Source organism: Neurospora crassa, linkage group V (assembly GCF_000182925.2).
Source record: "Neurospora crassa OR74A linkage group V, whole genome shotgun sequence".
Classification (NCBI taxonomy): Eukaryota; Fungi; Ascomycota; class Sordariomycetes; order Sordariales; family Sordariaceae; genus Neurospora; species Neurospora crassa.
The window spans coordinates 1-23,928 of record NC_026505.1 but is presented as its reverse complement, the minus strand read 5'-3'; the positions used below and the strand labels follow the sequence as shown (position 1 = coordinate 23,928).

Below are 23,928 nucleotides of genomic sequence, written 5' to 3'. Positions count from 1 at the left end.
CATGTTTTCCACATTTTGTTTTGTCGTCCTGTTACCCGTCCACTTGACATCTCGGCATAATGCGGCCTTCGGACAGAAAATCTGTCATGCAACACACCACAAGCATACAATGCCGTTGCCAGCCGATCCGCAACCATCTGCTAACCGATGGAAGTACCAACCGAGAGACGAAATGTGGGAATTAGAAGAAGAACGATATGTCGATTCGGCCGGAACATCAGATGTGCGATATGGTTGGTTTCGCACGAAATAACATTGCCGGAGATGAATCCACTTCGACAAGTGACAACCATCATCGCGACTGCCGCCGCCATTATCAACCTACTGAGCAACTTGGGAAACACTGTCGCTCGTACTTAACCATGCGCAATAAGTACATGAACGCAGAGTACGCTTGCTAGAAACCGAACCACTGCGAGGGAAAGTGCCGGCCTTTCTTCATCAAATGCGAACTTGCAAAGAAAGCCGATCAATATTGTCAAGATGTCAGATTCAGGAAGGAGCCAGTCAAGATCCCGGTTGAGTGTAGCCGCCACAATTCGGCACAGGGGTGGGAACGCGCTTTCGAAGTTGGATAATGAACGAAAGACCGCATTGGCAGACATCTGGGCCCCGACAAACCTGTCGGGGGAATACGAACACCGGAAGGACCTAGTACCATGATGACGGGCTTCTGCGCGGCCATCTCGGTAGCCATTGACGTGCACATTGCGCATGGTCTCAATCAACTGAAGGACCGGGGTTGACATCGGAGTGACTGGAGTGAACGGAGACGAAGCATTGCAGTGGCTACCACGAGTTTGATTGGTCGAGGACAGACATGATATTCTTCACCGAGGTGATGCTCAACTGGTTTCGTAAGGCTGCACACGTACACAATGTCTAGAAAAGGGTCTTCATGCCTGCAACTTGTTCCTTCCTATCCTTCTTTTGATTTCGATCTAAACCAACTTCTTTACTCTTGCCACGTTTCCATATCCCTTGTGTCAAGAACAACCCGGCAAATTTAGACATTCATGTCGTGGACTGCGACACTGGAAAGGATAGGCAGGTATCGCAAATCAGGCCATCCTACCTAGCCAGACAGCAGAAATCCAGAACAAGGTTTCTCTTCTCTTTCTATAACTCGCCACATTGCCTACAACCAAATTTACAAAGATCATCGTACCGCCACACAGGCATCGGCACGGTCAAGCTACGTGGTTCGATATACTATCAGTTAATATAGTTTTCCTCCTACCAACACGTCAACACCTGGCATCATGTGTATCCGTTTCGACCACCCGATCCGGCCTTGCCCCCGAAGATGCAAAAACAAACATGATCCAATTCTGGTCGAGTGTGACGAAGCCTAGAAAGAAAGATACACTACCCACTACTTCTGTCCGGACATTCTTCACGTTGCAATACCCACGAATATATCTATCTGCTGCCACGAACACCACAGGAAACGGCTTGACGTCATAGCAGAAATATTCATGGACACATGGGACGAGCTCATCGAAACAAGAAAGGTTATCTTGGCGACACAAGAGATGAACGAGATGCAGCGTACCGAGCTCGACACAGAACTGTCAATAGCTACAAGGGCTGTGGCGCACCTGCCAATACGTCAAGGGCTGGTTTACAAGTCGCTGAAAACAAACACGCCCTTCTATCATCCTTTTATGGCCAACATGTTCCGACAGGTGGAGGAGTGTCGTAGGAGGTTGATCCTGGCTGGTTTTATCTACGAAGAACCCACCCCGCCTTGGTCCCAGCCGGTCGTCGAAGGCGACGTCCCTGATACGATGCAGCCTGCAAATGGGCTCCCACTCTTTCCATCCCGTTCATCCAGCACGTCGCGCCCAAATACCCCAGAAGCCGTTGAAGACATAGGGGATGACTACAACGGCTACGATCCCGATGATGAGGAAGCCGTATATGAAGACGATCTCGACGATGATCTTCCCAGCATCGAGGAGTTAGGGATACGGTAATGGGGAACAAGCCGGCATCGTCATGGTTTTGTTCTATAAACGGGGTTGCCAGCCTTCTCTTCCTGCTCAGTCACCATCGTACTAGCATTGCCCGGCCACGATGGGCTAATAAAGGCTGAATGTCAATGCTGTTAAGCTCGAGGTGGGATTACGTAGCGTACATTTGCTTTCACGTTGGGCTTTTCTTTTTCCTATAGCTACATCTACCTAGCGTATTAGCGACTTTTATTTACACACTTTCCTCAGTCATTCTCAGGCCGATGTGCAGCCTAACATATATATACTGTAAGTTTCAAGTCTATATACCGTGCAACTAGTTGTAAGGGTCTGCCGAAAGCAGTCAACATGCCTTCCAAGCATCCACATCATAACATATTCACGACATGAATCCTGTGTAATCACCAGCCCATTATTCAGACTATATAGGTATTAATTTTCAAAATAACCTTCAACAATTCGTTGGGCCGCTGGTCTAGTGGTATGATTCTCGCTTAGGGTTCAATCCTGAGCATTCTTGCGAGAGGTCCCGGGTTCAATCCCCGGGTGGCCCCCTTGTTTTTCTTTTTTCAGTTTTTCCCATTTTATATCGTCGTTTCCCACCATATACACAGCTCAACTTATAATCCTTTTTGCTCACTCGTGACATACTCAATTGCGTTGTTTTCCGCAGAATTCGCCGACCTACCTTTAGGTGTGATGCGATATTTCTCGGAAAGTTTCTTGTAATTGCGCAGTTTTCTCAGCCCTCGGACAACCTATTACCGAGACTAACATTATCACCACCGCTCTACACAGACGTTTTCCGCATGGAAAAGGATAACCACTGCATGTGTCCACTCTAACACAAGCGTGCGCAGCTAGTTTTTGCACCAAGCTTAAAATAGTTACTTAAGCCGATGAGGAGAAACTGAGTTGGCCGATCTCCTTCTGACAACTCTATCCTGGCTGCACGGTACCTTGAACGCCCTCATTATACCCGCTTACGAAACCAACTATGACAAAGCTTCGCTGTCATCCACCCAGAAGCCCCACAGTCTCGATGACTCGGAGAGTGGTCCAAACTCAAACTCAACAGCACGAGCCGTGCGCATCGCCAGAAGAGCTTGAATGCGGTATCAGTCCACTAGCAACGAGTGTCATCAGATAACACATGTACGGAAACGCCATCATTCCGCAGTTTCATCTCCAGGCTTCAAGTTTGTAAGAAAGGTTGGTTATAACAGCGGCAACTCGTGATAAGCAAAGTCGTCCAACCGAACTGGGATCATACCTAAGCGATGGTGGAGAAGCATGTCCTCTGTCATCAAATCCCCGCAGATCTCGAAGCTATTACGAAACAACCTCACTGCCAGCCTAGGTAAGCCGGCGAGGTGGACTGGTATTGGCCACACGAGAGCCAATTTCCCAGATTTTCCAACGGCCACATCGAGCATGTTGTTACACAGATGAGGGAGAAAAGAACAAAACGGACAGAATTTTTGGAACCCGTCTATGTCTATGCGTTTATAGGAAACCAACAATAACATCTGCCCCCAACACATGCACCTGCGTGCCGGATCATGATGTGCTTGCCCAATCCCACATTCAGCGTCTATTGACTTGTCTATTGCTCATACTCTCCCAATGCCATCTACATTACCCTAGGTCGTCGACCTATCTCATAGCCACATGTCGCCTAGCCAGCCCCTCACTGGCCTCTTGGTTGTAAAGTGAGACTTCAAGGCGCGACATCTCGGCCCGTCTTGGCACTCTCCCGGAGTGCCTCGATAATCCTGAGCACCTTGGCGGCCTGAGATGCGGGAACGGGGATATCATCTTCGTTTCCAGTCTCAAGAGCCTTGGCAAAGCCCTCGAAGATCTTGATGTACGTCTCCGGTTCCGTGGTCGGGTACACCTTCTCCTCAATCTTGCCGTCCTCGGTGACATAGCAGAGACGGCCGTACCGGGACTCGTCCTCCTTGCCGAACCGAGCATCAGTCGCGGCCATGCCTCCCCTGAGCTGGTCCTCCTGTGGGTCCAAGAAAGCCTTCTGGTAGCTACCCTTCGTTCCGCGGATGCGGAAACGCGGCTGCTTGGTCTCGGCACTGACAACGCTAATGCGAACGTGTACGAGCAAGCCGGTGTCGGCATATGTCAAGACAGCCGCGATGCTGTCGGGCTGCTGTGACTCATCGCTTCCACCAGTAACAATTCTGCCCTCACGCTGGTCCAAGAACTTGGCCGAGACAGAAGTCGGCATGCCGAAAAGAACGAAGACCTGGTCCAGCAGATGGGTGCCGAGATCATACAGAACACCGCCGGCCTGGTCCATGCTGAGCTGGCCCTTCCACGTCGTCGGCTTCTCCAGACGGAAGCGATCGAAATGTGTCTCAAACTCGACGATGCGACCGAGTGTGCCCTCACGGATGAGCTTCTGGACAGTCAGGAAGTCCGAGTCCCATCTGCGGTTCTGGTACACGCACAGAACACGTTTCTTCTCTGCGGCCAGGGCGGCAAGCTCCTCCGCTTGCGCAGACGTGGGTACGAATGGCTTCTCAACAAGGACGTGCTTGCCATTGCGCAGGGCGTCGCGCGCAGTCTCAAAATGCGTGTTGGGAGGCGTGCTAATGATGACGACATGGACGTCGGGGTCTGCGAGCATGGGCTCAATTGAGGTGAAGTGCTTCGCCGAGGGATGGTCCTCGGGGGCGGAGTTACCAGGCGAAGGGGACCGTTGCACAATGGAATGGAGGACAAGAGATTCCGTCAGGGCGACGAAAGGGATCTGGAAGACTTTGGCCGAGAGGCTGGTAGCAAACATTAGTATCGACATTCCCGTCAACGCGACGTTTATGACATTGCATCTTGTCTTACCCGTAGCCGATAATGCCGACATTGAACTTGTTCGAGGGCGCCATCGTTAATATTCAGGTCTCGCAAACTGAACCGTAACGTGTAGAGGTAGCTTGTGCTTGTGTTGGGGGAGCAGTGTTTCCAAGTATATATTTGAGTCAGTTCGAGGAATGACATGTGCGGGGTTGACCGTCGGTATAATTCCACTCCGATATGGGGTGCGCTGCTAGGGTACATTGACAATGTAACGTTTCGGCGTTCTAGGCTGTACTAGGGAGTTGTTGGGCGGCTTAACGTTAGGTCGCTGGAGCCTGCCAAGGACGTAAGCCCCGGACCTTGTCCGTCGTTAGGTTACTAGGGATTTACTATATAGTAAACCCGTGCTAATCCCGAGGGACGCTAATGTAAATGGATATGGGGTATATATAATTACTAAGTAATATTTATTTTAGAACTTTTGGAAATTATTTTGTAAAAACGCAAACTTTTAAGTAAGAGAACTTCTATTTATATATTATAGAAACTCAATACTTAATATAAATAGACTTTTATATAAGAACCTCTATTCGCACGGGGATCAACTTTTACTTTTCTAAATATAACTTACTCAAACCCTAATGTATAATGTCGAGAGTAGTACCAAATAACTTGTTGAATTTTTATAGAATTTTGGGTATTATTATAGCATAGCTGGACGGACCGCTAGAGCACTAGCCACTGGGCATTACAGTACACCGGATAGAATGAGGCTTATATTCTTATTGATAAGATTTACGGATTAGGAAGGCGGCGACGAGTGGCAGGATCTGACTTATATATTTAGACCCGCGATGCCCTCGTTTGCCAGCTTCCTTTTCCTCCTTACACTTAATATTACTTTAAATTGTAGCTTCTAATCTTGTTGTCTTATCACTCGTAGGATCACGCTTTCACAGGTATAAGGTTAAGCTTCACAGCCCAAGATATAACTTGGATATTACTTATCTATATTTTTATATTAAAAATCTTTCTTATTATTTTTAATAATTTACTTTCTTTCTTCTAAAGCTACTTAAGCTACAAAATATTTACAGCTCTCGAAGTTAGAGTAAATAGAGAAAGAAATAAGGAAAATTATAGTATACTTTACTATCCTCCAATATAGATTTAACAATATAAAAAAATATACTTAAATTACTTTTTTACCCCTATATTGTTATAGGGCTGGCGCCCAGGGTGTTTGCCTAGCTTGTACCTATATAAGCTAGGCGTACCTTCTAGTTGGGTGCACGAGCCGGTTAGCTGTCGGCAGCCGTCTTGGCGCTAAATATACTAAGTGCTATTGGATACATCCCTCGGGGCGCCGCACGGGCCACATTTCTGGCCTTGGCATTCTTACTAATTCTAACACTTTTAATACCTACGCATTTATATATCTAGCTAGAAGCTCTATACCTTACTAGCACTAACCTCCCTCTTCCTCTTTATTAATTATTTAAGCTCTTTACGAGGCCTACTGTAAGGGATCTACGAGGTGTACACGTAGGTAGGCCTTATAAAGAGCTTAAATAATAATCGACAAAGAGGGAAAGGGAGGTTTGTACTAGTAAGGTACAAAGCTTCCAGCTGTTAGGTGTGAGGGCGTACATAGTTACGAGAGTAAGCCAGCTCAAGGTAGTTGTAGTGCAATTTAATACAATATTAAAGCTAAGGAGAGAAAGAGGAAAAGTACAAAGGTGGGCTGGCTGCACGAGAATAAGTAGGTACGCGCCGAGCCTTTACTTAGTTATTACAAAGTACACTACGGGAGCGGCGCGCAACTACGTAACTCAAACCCGTATAATATATATCCTAGGTAGTTATAGCACTGGGCTATAATATTACCCCCCCCTCTGTACAAGGCTTAGTCCCAGAGCCGAAAGTTAGTAAAAGTATAAAAAAATATTGCTACAAGCCTATTTTAAACCTACGACGCTTCGCTTCCCAAGTACATCTACCCTCGGGGTATAGATTGCAATACCGCTACATTATCCATTATTCCTACAATCGTCGCCAATTTATTATTAATATACTTTATTTAATTACTTATAACTAAATATATTCAAATCCTTCTCCTCCTTATTATTTTCTTTATTACTACCGGAATACTATCGTCCTTATAATCCTCGCAAATCCCTTTCAACTAGTATAGCAACCTCTTCGAGGGGTTTAATTTATCCGAATATTCTTCGTAATACTATTTTAATTCCTCTACTATATTCTTAAAACCTTCCGCTAGGTACTATTCGGGGTCTAGATCCTAGCCTCTCTATTCTACTTAGTACTATAGCTTCCTGCTAATTATTTTTAACGATAGGATCTAATAGACCTCCTATTCTTCTTTATTACTATTAATAATTTTGCCCTCCGGGTTCGTTCTTACTTAGCTAGGCAGTGGGTTCCTATTATCTTTCTGAAATCGCTCCGTATGAAATACTTTACGGCCTTTCTATAACGGAGGCAGTTCTAACTTGTATAAGAAGCCTTTTATAGATTTAATACAATATAGGGTTCTAGTTTAGGGAAAGTTAAGTTTATTGCTTAGTTAATTAATTAATTAGTATTTCTTAATAATAAAAACCCTATCCCTAATTCCGAAATCCGGGTCCCTTCGGTAATAATTAGCTTAAATTATCTACCTCTCTTATACTTTATTAATCGCCCTAAGCGCCGTATTACAATAGCCTTATAAGGCTTTTATTGTAATTTATACTTCTATTTAATTAATTCTCTTTCTAACCGGTAGCCCTACTAAGTGTATACGAAACTATTAATCGAAGGATACGGGTATAAGATAGCCTATTACTACTTTATATAGGGATAGGCTATTTAGGCTTTTATATAGTAGAATCGCCTAGGTTAAATCTAATGTAAGTAATGCCGTTAACTAATTATCCTAATTATAGTTAATGAAGGGGCGTAGCTGCTAATTTAAATATTAATTTATAACCTTAGCTTGCCCTACTATTTGCGAGTAGCCCGGGTTATTTAATTTCTAAGTAATACTTAGTAGCTTAGTTAGTTCCTATATAAAATTGGATATAAATTATAGTCCTCTATTACTAATAACCTTATTAAGATAGTTAAATATTCGGTATAGTCCGTAATAATATATATCGGCGGTTTGTTAAATAATAACTATATTTTTATATAGAAGATACTATAATATTTTTAAAAAGCGGTCTACTATTACTAATACGTTATTATACCCCCTTTTATTAGTTGGTATTAATTTAAAGTCAATAATAATGTTCCTCTATAGACGATTATTATTAATAGGTATTAAATATAATTTACTGGGAGTTTTATCGCGCGGGTGCTTAAATACCTTACAATCCCAATAGTTCGTTACGTATCTATCTACATCCGATATTATTATAGGCTACTAGTATTATCTTTAGACCAGCTTCTTAATTTTTACTTTACTAGGGTAAGTAATAGGTATTTATATATAAATATCTCTAATTAAATAAGTACGAACATTCTCGTCTTCTAATACTACCAGTTTTCCTTTGTAGTAGAGTAGGCTATTTTCTAAGGAGAATAAGGTTTCCTCCTAGCTCGCTTTCAATTAGTATTTAACTAAGGAGGCGGCGTTCCAATTGAGTTGTAAGATTTTATCGATTAATATTATACTAGATAGTCGGGCTGGTTTATTACCTATTGCTACTAGTACTAAATCCGCGTAAATAGCTTTTATTACTAATATTACTCTTATAGATAGTAACGTATAGAGATTGTTAATTGGCGTTTCTTCTTTATCGCTAGTAAAGATAAAATATCCTTTATTATCTAGTTTCAATAATTGTAAAGTATATTAATCCTCTTTTTTAATTTTAATAATTTTTAAATCCTTTAACTTCTAGGATAAAGCGTCGGTAGCTAAATTTTCCTTACTGGGGCGATATATTATACGAAATTAGTATTCTAAAAGCAGTTCTGACCAACGTACTTATTTACTATTAAGGACGCGTTTACTATTAAAGAATTCTAGTACTTAGTAATTTATAATAATAGTAAATAGTATAATCCCCTTCAATTTTAGTCTCTATTATTTAAGCGCTTTAATAACGGTTAATAGCTCTTTATTATAAATTAGGTAATTAAATTCTACTGGTCCTATTATTTTTAAATAGAAAGCGATAGGGTGCTAATTGCTATTGTTATACCTTTAGTTTATTACTCCCGCGTAGATACTATTGGAAGTATTAGTTTCTAATTTGGTTTCGCAATTATAGTCGAAGTGCGCTAGTACCGGGGCTGTAAGGAGGTATTCCTTTAATTTTATAAAAGCTTCTTAATAGTAGTTGGATTATTAGAACGGTAAGTCTTTTTTAATTAAATTCGTAAAAGGTCGGGCAATTTAGTTAAATTCCTTAATAAATTTATAATAAAAATTATAAAAGCCTAAGAATACTTGAATGCCTTTTACGGTCGTTAGCTACTTCTAGTCCTTAACGGCCGTTACTTTTTTAAGATTGATTAAAATACTATTTATTCTAATAATAAAGCTTAGGAATTTGGTCTTCGTTACGCCGAATTCGTATTTCTTAATATCGGCCTACAACCTAGCTTCTTGCAATCTAGTTAAGACCTTCAATATATAATTATTGTATTTTATTATATTATTAGAGTAAATTAGAATATTGTCGATATATACGCTACAAAATACGTTTAAATAATCGATTAGGATATTGTTAATAAATTATTAAAATGAGGAGGGGCCTCCGGTGAGGCTAAAGGATAAAATTTTATATTTATAAGCTTTGTATCGAATCCTAAAAGTTGTAAGGTCTTTATAGTTAAGGTATATTCTAATTTAATAAAATACCTATTTAATATCGATTTTAATAAATATTTTAATTTAATTAATCTATACTATAGTTTCGTTAATAAGAGGAAGAGGGTATCTATTCTTTTTAAATAGAGTATTGAATTTCTGATAATTAATATAGAATTTTAATCCTCTATTAGCTTTAGGGATAAATAGTACTGGTATAACCTATAAGGCTGAATTAGCTTTAATAAATCCTTTCTAAAGGTTATTTGTAATATACTTCCGATATTTCTCTAATTCTTTAAAGGTTATTTTATAAAGGGAATTGTAACCTAAGTCGTCTGGGCTACGGCCTTCTTCTAAAAGGATCTAATAATCTACTTTATTTTTATACTCTAATAGGGTATTGGAATTGAATTTGCTAAATATATTGATATAATTATAGTACTTACCCGGTAGCTTTACGAGGACTATCGTACAGTACTTTTCATTATTTAATAGAAGTACTTAGTTTTACAAATTATTTATTAAACTATTAATTTCGTATAAATTAATAAATTCTACCGGCGCGCCTTATTATATATAGTAATTAAAAACTACTACGTTAATTATCGCTATATTTCTAGGTCGTTCCTTTACTTATCTGAATATTTTCTTTAGACGATAAGGACTTTAATTATCTCTTAGTAGGTATAGAGTAGGGGACTTGCTGGATCTGGCTGTTCGAAATATCTATTTTATTTAGGCAATTTCGGCCTCCGACGTATACTTATATTAGATACTATTGTATAGCTCCTACTCTATTCGCTCTATTAGGGATACTTCTGCATTGCGAATATAGTATTTAATTATATAGAGCTCTTTTGGGCGCTAGTCCGGGGGCAATAGACTATCGTTGGGGGAGACCGTTATTTTTACCGGGGGAGAGTTTTAAAGGGATTTTAATTTGTTTATTTAGTTCTATAATACCCGTTCGATTAGGGAAGCGTTCCTAGGACCGAATTCTACTATTCTATCTTTAAAGTAGACCGCTTCTTTTACTTTTAGTATTTCGGAATTACTTCCTTCTATTTCTACTATTACTCTATTAAATTCCTTTATATCTTCTTCAATCCCCTCCTCCCCTAGTAGGCAATATTGTAAATATAAAAATACTCTATCCGTCCGTCTCTTATCTTCTCGGTCTATTAGGACATTCCGACAAATTACATTTTTCTAGTAATTGGGATTTTATAGGAACTTTGATTATTCTATTCGGATATTGTAGGTATTAGGTACTAAAATAAGGGAGTTTAGGAAATATAATAGATATTAGTAATAATCGATTATTACCTAATATCGTTCCAACTATATTCTTCCTACAATTATATCCCTTTTAAGGCCGGGAAGTACAATTATCTATTTATTATAAAACTTATAACTTTAGATATAGAAGTAACCCTTTATTATTCAATGGATAATATCGGGTTCTATTTACCGGTAAAGTATTATGTAACCGGGCTGGAAATTATTATAGGTTTTAAATTATAAATATTAAAATTATTTAGTAAATATATTACTTATAATTAGGTAAGCATTTGCTCCTATATTGATTAACGCCTTTATAGTAGAATTGATAATTTATTTTGAATTATCTTATATTTAATTAAAAAAGAAGATCCTTTACCTAGATAATTACTTAATTGGAAGGTCGCCTTATCCATCGACACCTTTATTAGTATTTCTTTTTTTATAATTAATATTTCTCCTAGGAAGGAAGCTACTTGCCCTAGGGAATTTAATTTTTCAATTCTTTATTTATCTTAAATTTACTTATATTGGCGTTACTATCGGTAGGATCCTTAATATTAGATTTAATAATTATAATACCTTCGGGGATATTAGGCAGTACGGCCATTATAGTATTGAATTAGGAGGCCTTATATTTCTCGTAGGCTCTCTTTATACAGTTGTAATCCAGGTATTCGCTAACTCTATATCCCTCCTTTTCGTATATAAAATATTTGCCTTCGGCCTATAGTTATTAATATTTCTCTACGCTAGGTTTTTTATAGAAGAAGGAGGATCCGGGCAGGCGATTTCTATTTGGGTTGGAAGCTAAGGCAGCGGTTATTTTCGTTCCTAAACCCTTATAACGAAATTTCCTTAACGAAGGGGCCAAGGATAATATAGAATTTAATTAATAACTTTTATCGATAAATTAAATAATAGTATAATAGTCTTCGAAAATCTTAGTTAGGTTTAGGAATATAACCGTAGTAGGTTCTCTAAAACGTTTCGGTAGTTTATACTTTAATATAAACTTCTAATAATAAAGGGGAATATTAATCAAACCCGCTAATCGAACGAATTTGACTTTAAAGTCTTAAAAGTATTTATTATCCCTTATAATTAATTTTTTAAATTCTATATTAGCTTTCTCAATAGTATTCTTATTAAAATAGTTCTCCTTCAAGTAGTTAATTAACTAATCGATAGTAGTTAAACGAGGGGGGTTGCTATTATATTTGTATATAAAAAGAAGGATAGTTTCCGCAACCTTACTTTCTAATTGACCGACAATTATATTAAATACTATACGTTCCATTACAAAATAGTCCACATTAACCTCCAATATCCTATAAATTTAATATAACTATATCTTAAAAAATACTTTATCTTTATTAAAATTTCTATAGAAAAAGGGAATATCCGGAACCTTAGTAGATTTCTTACTATAATTACCGAACGAATAAGAAGATCGTTCGAAATTTAAATAGGGAAAGTAATTATTAGGGGTATATAAAGTTCGTTTACAACGCTTATTATCCTTATACTTCTAATTAGAATTACTTAAATTCTCTGAATTAAATTCTTTATCGGAGGAGTCGGGGTTACTAGCTCCGGCCATTCGGCCTCCCTTCTTTTCTCCTCCTCCGAAGATATTATAAACCTAAGACGTTGCGGGTACCTTATCTCGGTATTAGGTAGAAGTAGGGACTTTATCCAAGAGATTAGAAATTTCTCGTACGGAGGATATACGTACGTAGTATTTCTAATAGAAATCCTCCGTTATTAATTTAACAAAATCGTTAGTAAACTTTTACTTATTATATTTAATCGAGGTTTGTATAATAGTAATATCGTTAGTTAGTAAATACTTTTTAAAAAGTTTATTACTCTTCATTAATTTGGCAATCTCCTCCTCAACTTTTTAAAACTTTAAGTAAATAATTTCTATAATATAATTAATTACTTTCTTTTCCTCGCGTAAGGGAAGCAACTCGTTTTTAGTAGTATTAATATCGTATTCCAACTCATTAATATAGGTTCAAAGTTCGTTAAATTTATTAATTATAGCAGGGTCGTTTTAGGGTTTGGCACGCATCCTAGCGTCGTCGAACTAAATTACTAGGGTATTAACCTTTCCCTTAAGACGGGCGATCTTTATTTAACTTATAGTCCGCAACGTATCGAAACCGTCTATATAGGCTTTAGTATCCTTATCGACCCGGAGATTATAGTTAGTAGCTATTTCGACTAAAAATTCGTTGTAGGCCAGACGGACGCGTTTAACCTTTTCTCGCTCCTTATATAATTTATTTTCCAATTACCAATAGTAGGCCTCTACTTTTACTAAACGCTTTTAGAAATCTATATTGCCTTTGGAGCCTATAGTAGCGATATTACGCTCGTCTTTAATACGCGCGATAATAGTATTTTATTCCTTTATCTTTTGGATAAAGTAAATAATAAAGGAATATATTTTACAAACTATAACGTCTACGTAGCCCGTTATTTCTACCAAGTTATTAATAAATACGTAAAAGGTTTGTAGGGAAAGAAAGCGGATACGAATCTCGTTCTATATTATAGTAGGATCCTTATTATAGAGGGTAATAAACTAGGTAGAGGTTAATATTCCTTTTTAAAGATTTAGGGCTATCGACTTCTATCCCTCGTTTATAAAAGGTTAAAAATAAATATAACTATAGCCCTTACAATTCTTATAGTAGTCGGTTATATAATTAGCCCTATTAATGACATTTCCTAATAAATCGTTGAAGGACGGTGTAAAACGCTTATTACCGATTTTAAATACGATATTCGCTAAATAAAAGTCCCGTATTTATTAGAAGGTAAAATTGGCGAAATCCTCTACCTTAGTATTAAGTATATCTTTAGGGATGGTAAGGACTATCTTATTAAACTCGTAAGTATCGAGCAATATCCGTTTGATCGACGACAAATTAGAAGGGACGTTATCCTAGAAGTTACGAAAAAATTTAATATTAAATTGTATTTTATAGTAGCGCAACGGTTACGTATTATTGAAGGGGCTTTTAATTAATAATATCTTATTCTTTAAAAGCGGTGGGCAGTTAAGGGTACTATATTGTATAGTAATATAATTATATAGAGCGGATAGGTTGCGTTTTATAGAGGAGTTGGGAGAAGTATAATTTTTATTTTAATTATTAATAGCGGGGGTCGTTAATTACTTCTCTAATAGGAGTAGGGTTAGGTAAATAATAATAGGGGATAATAATTCTACCTTACTATTATTATAATTAAGGGTATAATTATTAATCGTTAGGCTGCCCTCGGGCCAGCCTCCGGGGTTATTACTTATTATATTAGGGTTCGTTACTCTCGATTATAGTAAATATAAGTCTCGTAGTAGAATCTTATAATATCGGGTTCTCGCTACGGCTATAATTTATTAGGTTCTCGCTACGGCTTGTAATTTATTGGGTTCTCGCGATTTAAGCGGTCGGTTATAGCGATTTTAAGTACTTATTAGGTTCTCGCCGTTAGCGATCGCAATCGAAACGACTTCGGGTATCGTTTTAAGTTAGAATATTATAATTACCGTCCCCGGTCATATAATAGGATTAGCTTTAATATTATATGAGGGCGCATATAGTTATAAGAGTAAGCCAGCTTAAGGTGGTTATAGTGTAATTTAATATAATATTAAAGCTAAGGAGAGAAAGAGGAAAAGTACAAAGGTGGGCTGGCTGTACGAGAATAAGTAGGTGCGCGCCGAGCCCTTACTTAGTTATCGCAAAGTGCACCGCGGGAGCGGCGCGCAACCATGTGACTCAAACCCGTGTAGTACATATCCTGGGTAGTCATGGCACTGGGCCATAATATTAGGAACGTAGGCGAAAGGTAGGCTGAGGTGACTACGGTCGTGGCTATACGTAGGGGACGGCAAGTTAGGGGTTAATCCAAAGATGTATTGATAGCTACCGACTACAATAAACTACGCTTCGTTAAACCTCTTTTATACTTATACAAACTCTATTTATCCGCTAACGAGCATTATAGAGCCTCGTACTAGTCTGGCGCCTCGGCGCGGTGCCGGATTATCCTTCCCGCGAGCCCGACCCGATATGGGCGTTATCGTTAGTGATCCCACGCGTCGGTTGACGAAGGGGAGCAGCAGCCGCTGAGGTGCTTCTGTGTACGAGTTCTTAGCCTCCTGACACCAGCTAAATATACGAAAGAGATACGTAGGTATCGAAGGTGCTAGAAATACTAAGGCCAGAAATGTAGCCCGTGCGGCGACCCGAGGGATGCACCTAATGGCACGCAGTGCATCCAGTGCTAAGACGGCTGCTGACAGCCGACCGACCGATGTACCTAATTAGAAGGCGCGCCTAGCTTATACCTAAAGCTAGGTATTACCTTTGGGCGCTAGCCCCGTAACACCTACCTACGTATATACTTCGTAGATCCCTTATATATATAAATAGAGTTTTATTCCTATACGAATAGAAGTTCTCTTTATTATATTTAATTAATATAAAGGTAACCTTTATTAATAATAGTATATAAAATAAAGTTAAAGAAGATATTATAAAAAGGAGGAAGGCTTCCAGCTAGCTATTTGTATATAGTAAATATCAGCTAGCTATTTGTATATAGTAAATATATAGTATAGAGAGCTAAAGTACGGAACGCAGGGTAGCCTAAGTACGGTAGTTTAAATATTTGAGCTAAGTATAATATAATATAGTAAGAAAGCTTCTAGTAGCTTAGTTAATTTAGGCTATTACAACTAGTTTAAAGTATAATATAGTAAGGTAGGATAATTTTAGGATTCTAGAGATTCTATTATTGTTAATATTACAATCTTTATTTTTATATTAAAATAACTCGATTTATATTAGAATATTGAAATACACTTTTATATTTTCGAATATAAGTTAGTTAACTTATATTGTTTAAAGTTAAATATAATATCAAAGTATTTATTAGTTGATAATAGATTTTGAAAAATAAAAATCAACCTTATAATTTTAACTATTATTATTATTCTATTTTTCTTAGCATTTAAACTATTCAATTCCGTTAATTACTTACTTACTAGCTTCTTCATCTATTAAAGTTGTTATTTAAAGTTACTAAAGAGGATTACTTCTAAGAGTAAAAAGATTAAATAGTAAAGGAAAAATAAGAAGAAATATATTATCTCTTATATCCCTTTTAAATAACTTCTAATAAAGAAAAGGATATAAATCTTTCTTATTCTTTTAATATCTAAATACTTTCTTAGCGTATAAGAAGATCCTACGGTACGTAGACTAAGTAAGTAACTAGTACTACTAATTTAATAAATATAATAAATAATTAACTATAAGGAGTAAAACAGAGAAAGAAGTTTTGGTTTTTATTAATATAATTGAATATAAGAAGAAAATATATTGTAAGAAGGAATATAAGTAATAAAATAATAAAAGTAAATTTAATTATTTATATTTAATTAGAGGGCGTAGATACGAATACAAGCTAGTTTTAGTACGGTTATTAGGTAGTTGCGTTTGATTATTATAGAAGAGGTTTTTTTTTTAAATTTAATTATATTTTTTAAAGAATTTTAAATAGAGAAAAATTAAAAAGATTTTTTAAAAAGAAGTATTTAAAAATAAGAAGACTAAATAAGAAAAATAAAATTGAACTCTATATAAATACCTTTTAAAATAAAGAAGAGTTTTTAAAAGAAATTATCTTTATAATAGAATTATACTTTTATTTATATTTTTTTTAAAATTATAAAATAAATATAATTACTATATTTACCAATTCAACCTTCTTTATTAATATACTAACCTCAACATATCCTCCCTACCCATACAACCAAAGCCACCTAACACCCTACCTACTCTACTAACTATTTATACCCCCTAAATTCTACTACCCTTCTTCTTCTACTACTTTCAAAATTTCTTTTTTTTTTTTCTTTTTTTCTTCTTTTTCTTCTTTCCTACTATCAATTATTTACCTGCCCTTCCCTAACAATTCATTCAAGACCGTATAGGTTCTAGTTGATCGACTTAGTCGCTTCCGAATACCTTCTTCTTCCTATATTTATAAAAAAAACCTCTACCCTTATTATAATCCGGCTCCTACTACTCTAAAAGTATTTATTTACTTTATAAACGCCCTTACCTAATAAAAATTTGGAGGTAGAACAAGAGGACGAAAAGAAAAATAAAAAGAAAAAGAAAGGAAGAAGCTTACTAAGGGGGCAAGACATTATAAAAGTAAAAAGGTAGAAGGAAAGTAAGAAAAATATATATAAAAAAAAAAAAAAAAAAAAAAAAAAAAAAAAAAAAAACAAAGAAAAGAAGAATAAGAACCTTCTTTATTTTATTTACATATTAATCATATTACTTTTTTATCCTTATATAGATATAATATAAAAGAAAGGAATAGAAGGGGGTTTGGAGGTATAAGGAAAGAAATATTAAGAGAGGAAAGCCCTAAAAAGAAGTTAAAAGCTAAAAAGAAAAAAGAAAAAGGAAGAGAAAAGAAAAAAAGGACCAAAACGAAGGAAGACGGAGAGGAAAGGAAAGGGAGGAGGAAGAGTAATAAAGAAAATAAAAGTAAGAAGAAGAAAAAGGGAGGAGAAAAAGAAGAAAGAAAAAAAATAAATAAATAAAAAAGAAAAAGAAAAAGAAGAAAGAAATTTTCGCTCCCCCCCTAAAGACTAAACTATTCCCAGCCCAAATAGCTTACCTACCGCCTCGCCTACCCAAAAATTAAAAAAATAGCCTCCCCCTTTATACCTTTACTTTATATAAAAATATAATTCCGTACAACTTTTTCCTACCTACCCTACTATATCTTTTAATAAAAAGGTTATAAATACCTTTATTTAACTATATAGCTTCTTTATTTACTTACCCTTTCCTATTATTACCCTACCCTTTCTTTTAATAAACCCCTCCTAATAGGAGTTAGAAAATAACCCTTTAACCCCCCTAAGCCTCTCAATCCTTCTTACCTACCCTATATAAGCCCTCGCCCTTACTTTCCTAATATAATTATTATTTATATAAAAATTCTATACCTAAACGCACCTACCTACCTTATATATTTAACCCGCCCGAACGTACTTACTTACCTTCTCTTCTCTATACTACTTTATACAATTCAAATACGCTTACTTACTTAGTGCTATATTTAATTTAATTACAAATATATTTATTTATTTAGAATTGTAAATTTATTTAAAAATTATTTACCTACCCGGTCGTTCCTACCCCGCCGCCGCTCGGTCAGTTACTCTTACCTACTTTACCTACCGTAGCTACTAAAATTTATAAAGGCCCAGCCTAGCCGTACCTACATATACTATACCGGTCGATACTTCCCTAAGCATATACTATATATAGCTACTAAACCTTCTATAGGTTAATTACTAATATAATAGACCCCTTATACCCGGCCCACCCGTACCCCTAGGGTAATATCGTTTAAATTTAGAAAATATTAAATTTAATTAAATCCCCTTCCTATCCCTATTTACTTTATACTTTCCTTCCGGTAAGGTACTTTTACCCTTTCGGACTTTAGTAATTAAATTTCGGAGGGACCCCCTAATAAATACCTACTTATTAGGCAGACCCTTCTATTAGGAAATTTAGGCGAAGGAGGGTTTACCCTTAGTAGATTGTAATAATAAGGTTATTCTATTATTTATAAGACCCTTTCGTATATTTAAGTCGTTTATAAAGGATTTAATTTAATATATATTAAAATTATAATACACGAATTACTGCTAGCTACTTTAAGGCTAACGGAGGAATTGCTTATTAAGATACGAGGCCGGAGCCTATTCTTATACGTCTATAATATATTAGAAGTATTATTATATTCTAATATAGATTTTAATTTAGAGGTGTTTAATTATTATCTAATAGATAGTAATATTGTAGTATTACCCGGTTAAATAATTATAAAAACTAATTATTTAAATAAATAGTTCTTTTTATATTAAATTTAATTATTATTACAATAAGGTTATTAGTAGGGTAAAACTAACCTATTTTATAATAATTTAAACTTAATTTACATTCCCTATTAGTAGGTAAATAATCTAATACTTACTAAATTCTACTTCGGTATAATAGAAAGAGTTAATATTGAAGGATTAAAAAGCGATGTTGCTATAAACGTTTAGCCGCTATAAATTAATTATCCCTATAGTAACTTTTCTAGTACTTCTAATTTTAAATTTTAAGGGACTAAAGGATTAATAGGCTATACTTTTATAGTTTGTATTTATATTGAAAATTAAAATTAAAAGGATTTTTACCCTTTTGTTCTATTAGAGATTTCTATTCTCTATAAGCCCCCCTTAGGATACCTACATTATAATTTAATAAATGTGCTACCTTAGTTAAACTCCTTATTTAATAATATCTTTAATTTAAGTCGGCCTGCGAAGGACTTTAAAATTAGAAGTTGGATGAAAATCTAGCCCCGTTTAATTAAATAAGTAAAAAGATAATAGGAGTAGTAGTATTTTACTAGCGTTGAAGCTCCTACCTATTTTATACCTCCTATATTTTTTTATAATATTAAATTAAAATTAAGTTTAATAGGGTCTTTTTTCCCTATTAATTCTATTAAACCCGTTCCTTTAATTATAGTTTTACTAGATAGTAGATAGGGATAATAGGAATTTTATTAATTTATTTATATACGTTACTAATTAGATAATAAAATATTTAATTATTTTAAGAGAATTATAATTATTCCTACTATTTATTTACGCTTAGTTGAATTTTTTTACTTTAATATTTAGAATATTAAGTAAAAATTATATTGTATTAATACTACTTTTTAGCTATTGTAATACTATATTTTAATTAGATAGTTAGATTCCCCCTATTTGTACTAGTTTTAAATTGGTTATTAAATATACGCCGGACAACCGAAGTTTATTAAAGGCTTTTATACCCGGATATTAAAAGCCGCTAGCCAATTACTTGGCTAGTAGCAATCTACTCTTAGGGCGTTTGCTTAAAATCCGACGTATTTAACCCTTAGAGTTAATCCTTTTCTTGAAGTTACGGATCTATTTTACTAATTTCTTTTATTTATATTATTCTATTAATTAGAGGCTATTTACCTTAGAGATTTGTTATGGTTATAAGTATAATTTAGTATAAGAATTATTCCCTCCCGCGGATTTTTAAAGGATATTAAGAATATATTGGATTTAATAGAAGTATTGGGCTCTTCCGGCTATTAAACCTTATTTCTAAATAAATTATTTTTAGGGTAATAGACTATTAAAAAGAAAAGAAAATTCTACTTAGGGCCCCCGCTATTATTTCTATATTTAGTTGCGTTGCTGCGTAAAACCTATATTTAGGTACCGGAATATTAATCGGCTTCCCTTTTACTATATAGGGTATAAGTGCCCCTTTGAAATAGAATTTCCCTATAGTTTAGGATCAATTAACCTATATCCAACTATTATTTATATAGAACCTTTCCCTACTTCGGTCCTTTAAATTCTTATTAAAATATTTATTACTACTACTAAAATTTGTATTAAAGGCCGTTCGACCCGGGCTTACGCCCTAGGCTTTATTATTAACCTCTACAGCCGTTTACTCTTTAGAGTATTATTTCTACCCTAAGGGCGGGGTATAGGTAGGATATTTAAGCGCTATCTATTTTTAGGGCTAGTATATTCAGTAAGTAAATTATTATATAATCCTTAGTAAATTCCAATTTTTATAGCTACCGTCCTACTATTAAAATATATTAACGCCTTTTATAGTATTTAATAAACGTCTATTCCAGTACCTTAACCCCGCGTTCGGTTTATTCCGTATTATTAGTTCTATTTATTAAAAATAGTTTACTAGTATTAGTATATTTAAATGTCTATATTTAATTAAGTAATAAGGGCTTCTTATATATTTAAAGTTTAAGAATAGATAAAGGCTAAAAAGCGCCCCCGAATCCTTAATTATTCGCTTTACTTTATAAAATTGAAGAACAATACTACTATCCTAAAGGAAACTTCGGTAGTAATTAGCTATTAGATAGTTCGATTAGTCTTTCGCCCTTATATTTAAATTTAATAATCGATTTATACGTTAGAACTATTGCGAACCTCTACTAAAGTTTCCTCTAGCTTTACCCTATTTAAATATAATTTACTATCTTTTAAGTTTAAAGTTTAATATTTTTACTTAAATCTATCCGAATATATTAAAATTAGTCGATAATACGCCGAAGTTTTTACTTACATTTATTTTTATTATGCGTATAGGTTTTATATTTAAATATTCGTATAAAACCTTAATTCTTTAGTCCGTATTTTAAGATAGATTATTAATAATTATTATACTAATATCTTTATAGATATACGAATTTTAATTCCGGCGAGGGCATTACACCCGGGGTTATAATATTCCTAGAGGAGTTATATTCTTTAGACCTTTATCCCCCTACTAAAATTAATACTAGTTTAAATTATCCTAAATATATTAATAAGAATATTAAATAATTGGAATAGTATAAATTTAGTTATAAACGCTTCCCTTTTAATAATTTTACGTATTATTTAACCTTCTTTTTAAAGTGTTTTTTATTTTTCAATTATTCTATTTGTACGTTATCGGTCTTTAGCCGGTATTTAGCTTTAGAAGAAATTTACCTCCTATTTTAAATAGTATTCCTAAATTATTCGATTTATCGAAGGAGCTTTATATTAGATCGGCATCCGACTATATAGGGCTTTTACCCTCTATAGCGCTCCGTTCTAGGGGATTTAGAAGGTGCCTTACTAAAAGCTTCCTTTATAAATTACAATTCGGGCCGAAGTTAAATTTTAAATTTGAACTATTACCGCTTTACTCGCCGTTATTAGGGCAATCCCTATTGGTTTTTTTTCTTCCGCTTATTAATATATTTAAGTTTAATAGGTATTCCTACTTAATCCGAGGTTAACCTTAGAAATAGGGGGTTTTATAGTAAAAACCTACTATACGATTATAGTAATGTAGAGTTACTATATTCGGTATAATTAGCGAGCCTACTATTAATTTTAAAGGATTATAGATAGTTGTAAATTTCTAATATAAATAGAGTTTAATAATTGAAATAACGTTCGAATAAGTATACTCGCTAGAATATTAGCGAATATAATATATATTTAAAAATTCAATAATTTATTAAATTCTATAATTTATATTATTTATTATATTTTATTGTATTCTTCATTAATATTAGAACTAAGAGATCTATTATTGAAAGTTTTAATTTATTTAAAAGTTTATTTAAAGAAATATAAAATATTAAGAATTTAATTTCGGTACTCTAATAGGTAGCCTCCTACGAATAGGAAACCCGAGGATCCGGGAGGGCCCGAAGGCTTTTCCGGACTACTAGCGCCAAAATAATTATATAAATAAGATTCGCAATAATTTGTAGGAGTTTTGTAATTCTATAATAATCCTTCCGTTAATTTACTAACGGAGATTTTATTACGACTTTTACTTCCTTTAAATAACTAAGTTTGGATAGTTTTCCGGCTTTAGGTAATCGTTACCGACTTCCTTAGGCTAATTCGGAAGCCTTATTGAGCTATTTAATTAGTAGTAGCAATAGGTAGTATATATAAAGGGTAGGAATATAATTAATATAAATTAATAATTTATATTTACTAGGGATTTTTTATTAAAGAATAATAATTATAATATTCTATCCCTAGTATAATACAATTTAATAAGATTACCCGGATTTTCCAGTTAAGGGAGTATTCGCTAGTTATATTAGTATAGTATGTATACGGCCTAGAATATTTAAGGGTATTATAAATTTGTTATTACTTTAAATTTCTATCGGTTTAAGCCGATAGTCCCTTTAAGAAGCTAGTATATTACTAAAGTAATACGGGCTATTTAGTAGGTTAAGGTTTTATTTATTATTGTAATTAAATAAATAAATTATTCTACTAACTAAGAATAGTTATATACTACTATTTACAAAATTAAGAAAGAGCTTTTAATTTGTTAATCCTTATTGTATTTGGACTTAGTAAGTTTCCCTATATTAAATTAAATTAAACTATAGGTTCTACCCTTAGTAGTACCCTTCTGTTAATTTCTTTAAGTTTCAATTTTACAATTATACTCCCCTAGGAGCTTAAATATTTTAATTTATTGTAAAGTGCCGAACGGATTAAAAAATAATACCGTCCGATCTTTAATTAGTATAATTTATAATTAAAATTATAATAGTATTTAATTATCTTCGATCCCCTAATTTTCGTTCCTAATTAATAAAAATATCCTTAGTAAATATTTTCGTAGTAGTTAGTCTTTAATAAATCCAAGAATTTTACTTCTAATAATTAAATATTAATACTCCTGATTATCCTTATTAATTATTACGGCAGTCCTAAAAATTAATAAAATAGAACTATACGTCCTATTCTATTATTCTATACTAATACATTCGAATATAGGCCTTCTTTAAATAATCTAATTTATTTATAATAAAAATCCTAATTCCTCAATATACCTAGTAAAGGGTATATAATTCTCTAGGAAAAAAGGCCTAACTTAATTAGTATATGCGGTAAGGCGGACCGACGGGCCGAGCCTAAGGTTTAACTACGAGCTTTTTAATTTTAATAATTTTAATATATGCTATTGGAATTAGAATTACCGTAGCTATTAGTATTAGACTTGCCCTCCAATTATTCCTCGTTAAAGGATTTAAATTGTACTTATTCTAATTATAAAACCTAAAAAAGCCTTATATTAATATTTATTATTATTACCTCCCCGTATCGGGATTGGGTAATTTGTACGCTTATTACCTTCTTTGGATATAGTAGCCGTTTTTTAGGCTCCTTCTCTAGGGTCGAGCCCTAACCCTCTATTACCCGTTATTACTATAGTTAGCTAAAATCTAGCTGTTGAAAATTAATAAAGTAGAAATTTAAATAAACTATTGTTAGTGTAAAGTTATATAATTCGAGAAGTTATTATAAATTACTAGTTAATTCCGAAGGGTATT

At 34.5% G+C, this 23,928-nt stretch overlaps 2 protein-coding genes and 4 non-coding genes across 6 annotated transcripts; 2 read left to right on the top strand and 4 right to left on the bottom strand.

The window, feature by feature from the left end:
* The first annotated feature begins 894 nt into the window (after positions 1 to 894).
* NCU08881 (hypothetical protein) lies at positions 895 to 2,219 on the top strand. Its single transcript, XM_955519.2, has one exon. It carries the CDS (start codon positions 1,479 to 1,481, stop codon positions 1,977 to 1,979), a length of 501 nt encoding a protein of 166 aa, XP_960612.1. The 5' UTR covers positions 895 to 1,478; the 3' UTR covers positions 1,980 to 2,219.
* A 221-nt stretch (positions 2,220 to 2,440) lies between these two features.
* On the top strand, positions 2,441 to 2,530 carry NCU15073. The gene has a single exon. It is a non-coding gene; the product is annotated as a tRNA-Pro (tRNA).
* Positions 2,531 to 3,429: 899 nt separating this feature from the next.
* On the bottom strand, positions 3,430 to 5,022 carry NCU08882 (NAD binding Rossmann fold oxidoreductase). The gene is made up of 2 exons (XM_955520.2): positions 4,833 to 5,022; positions 3,430 to 4,765 (listed from the first exon to the last, which is right to left on the bottom strand). Exons 1-2 carry the CDS (start codon positions 4,874 to 4,876, stop codon positions 3,697 to 3,699), a joined length of 1,113 nt encoding a protein of 370 aa, XP_960613.1. The 5' UTR covers positions 4,877 to 5,022; the 3' UTR covers positions 3,430 to 3,696.
* Positions 5,023 to 18,678: 13,656 nt separating this feature from the next.
* NCU15612 lies at positions 18,679 to 21,884 on the bottom strand. Its single transcript, XR_897917.1, has one exon. It is a non-coding gene; the product is annotated as a 28S ribosomal RNA (ribosomal RNA).
* Positions 21,885 to 22,006: 122 nt separating this feature from the next.
* On the bottom strand, positions 22,007 to 22,160 carry NCU15611. The gene has a single exon (XR_897916.1). It is a non-coding gene; the product is annotated as a 5.8S ribosomal RNA (ribosomal RNA).
* A 191-nt stretch (positions 22,161 to 22,351) lies between these two features.
* NCU15610 lies at positions 22,352 to 23,928 on the bottom strand (the record flags this gene model as incomplete). The annotated part of the gene is made up of 1 exon (XR_897915.1): positions 22,352 to 23,928. It is a non-coding gene; the product is annotated as an 18S ribosomal RNA (ribosomal RNA).

What these genes read in the sequence shown, in the direction of transcription:
- NCU08881 (XM_955519.2), top strand. Translation starts at nt 1,479, where the DNA reads ATGGACACATGGGACGAGCTCATCGAAACAAGAAAGGTTATCTTGGCG.
- NCU08882 (XM_955520.2), bottom strand. Translation starts at nt 4,876, where the DNA reads ATGGCGCCCTCGAACAAGTTCAATGTCGGCATTATCGGCTACGG. An exon ending in GTCGGCATTATCGGCTACGG is followed by an intron (nt 4,766 to 4,832) that starts GTAAGACAAGAT and finishes GTTTGCTACCAG; the next exon opens with CCTCTCGGCCAAAGTCTTCC.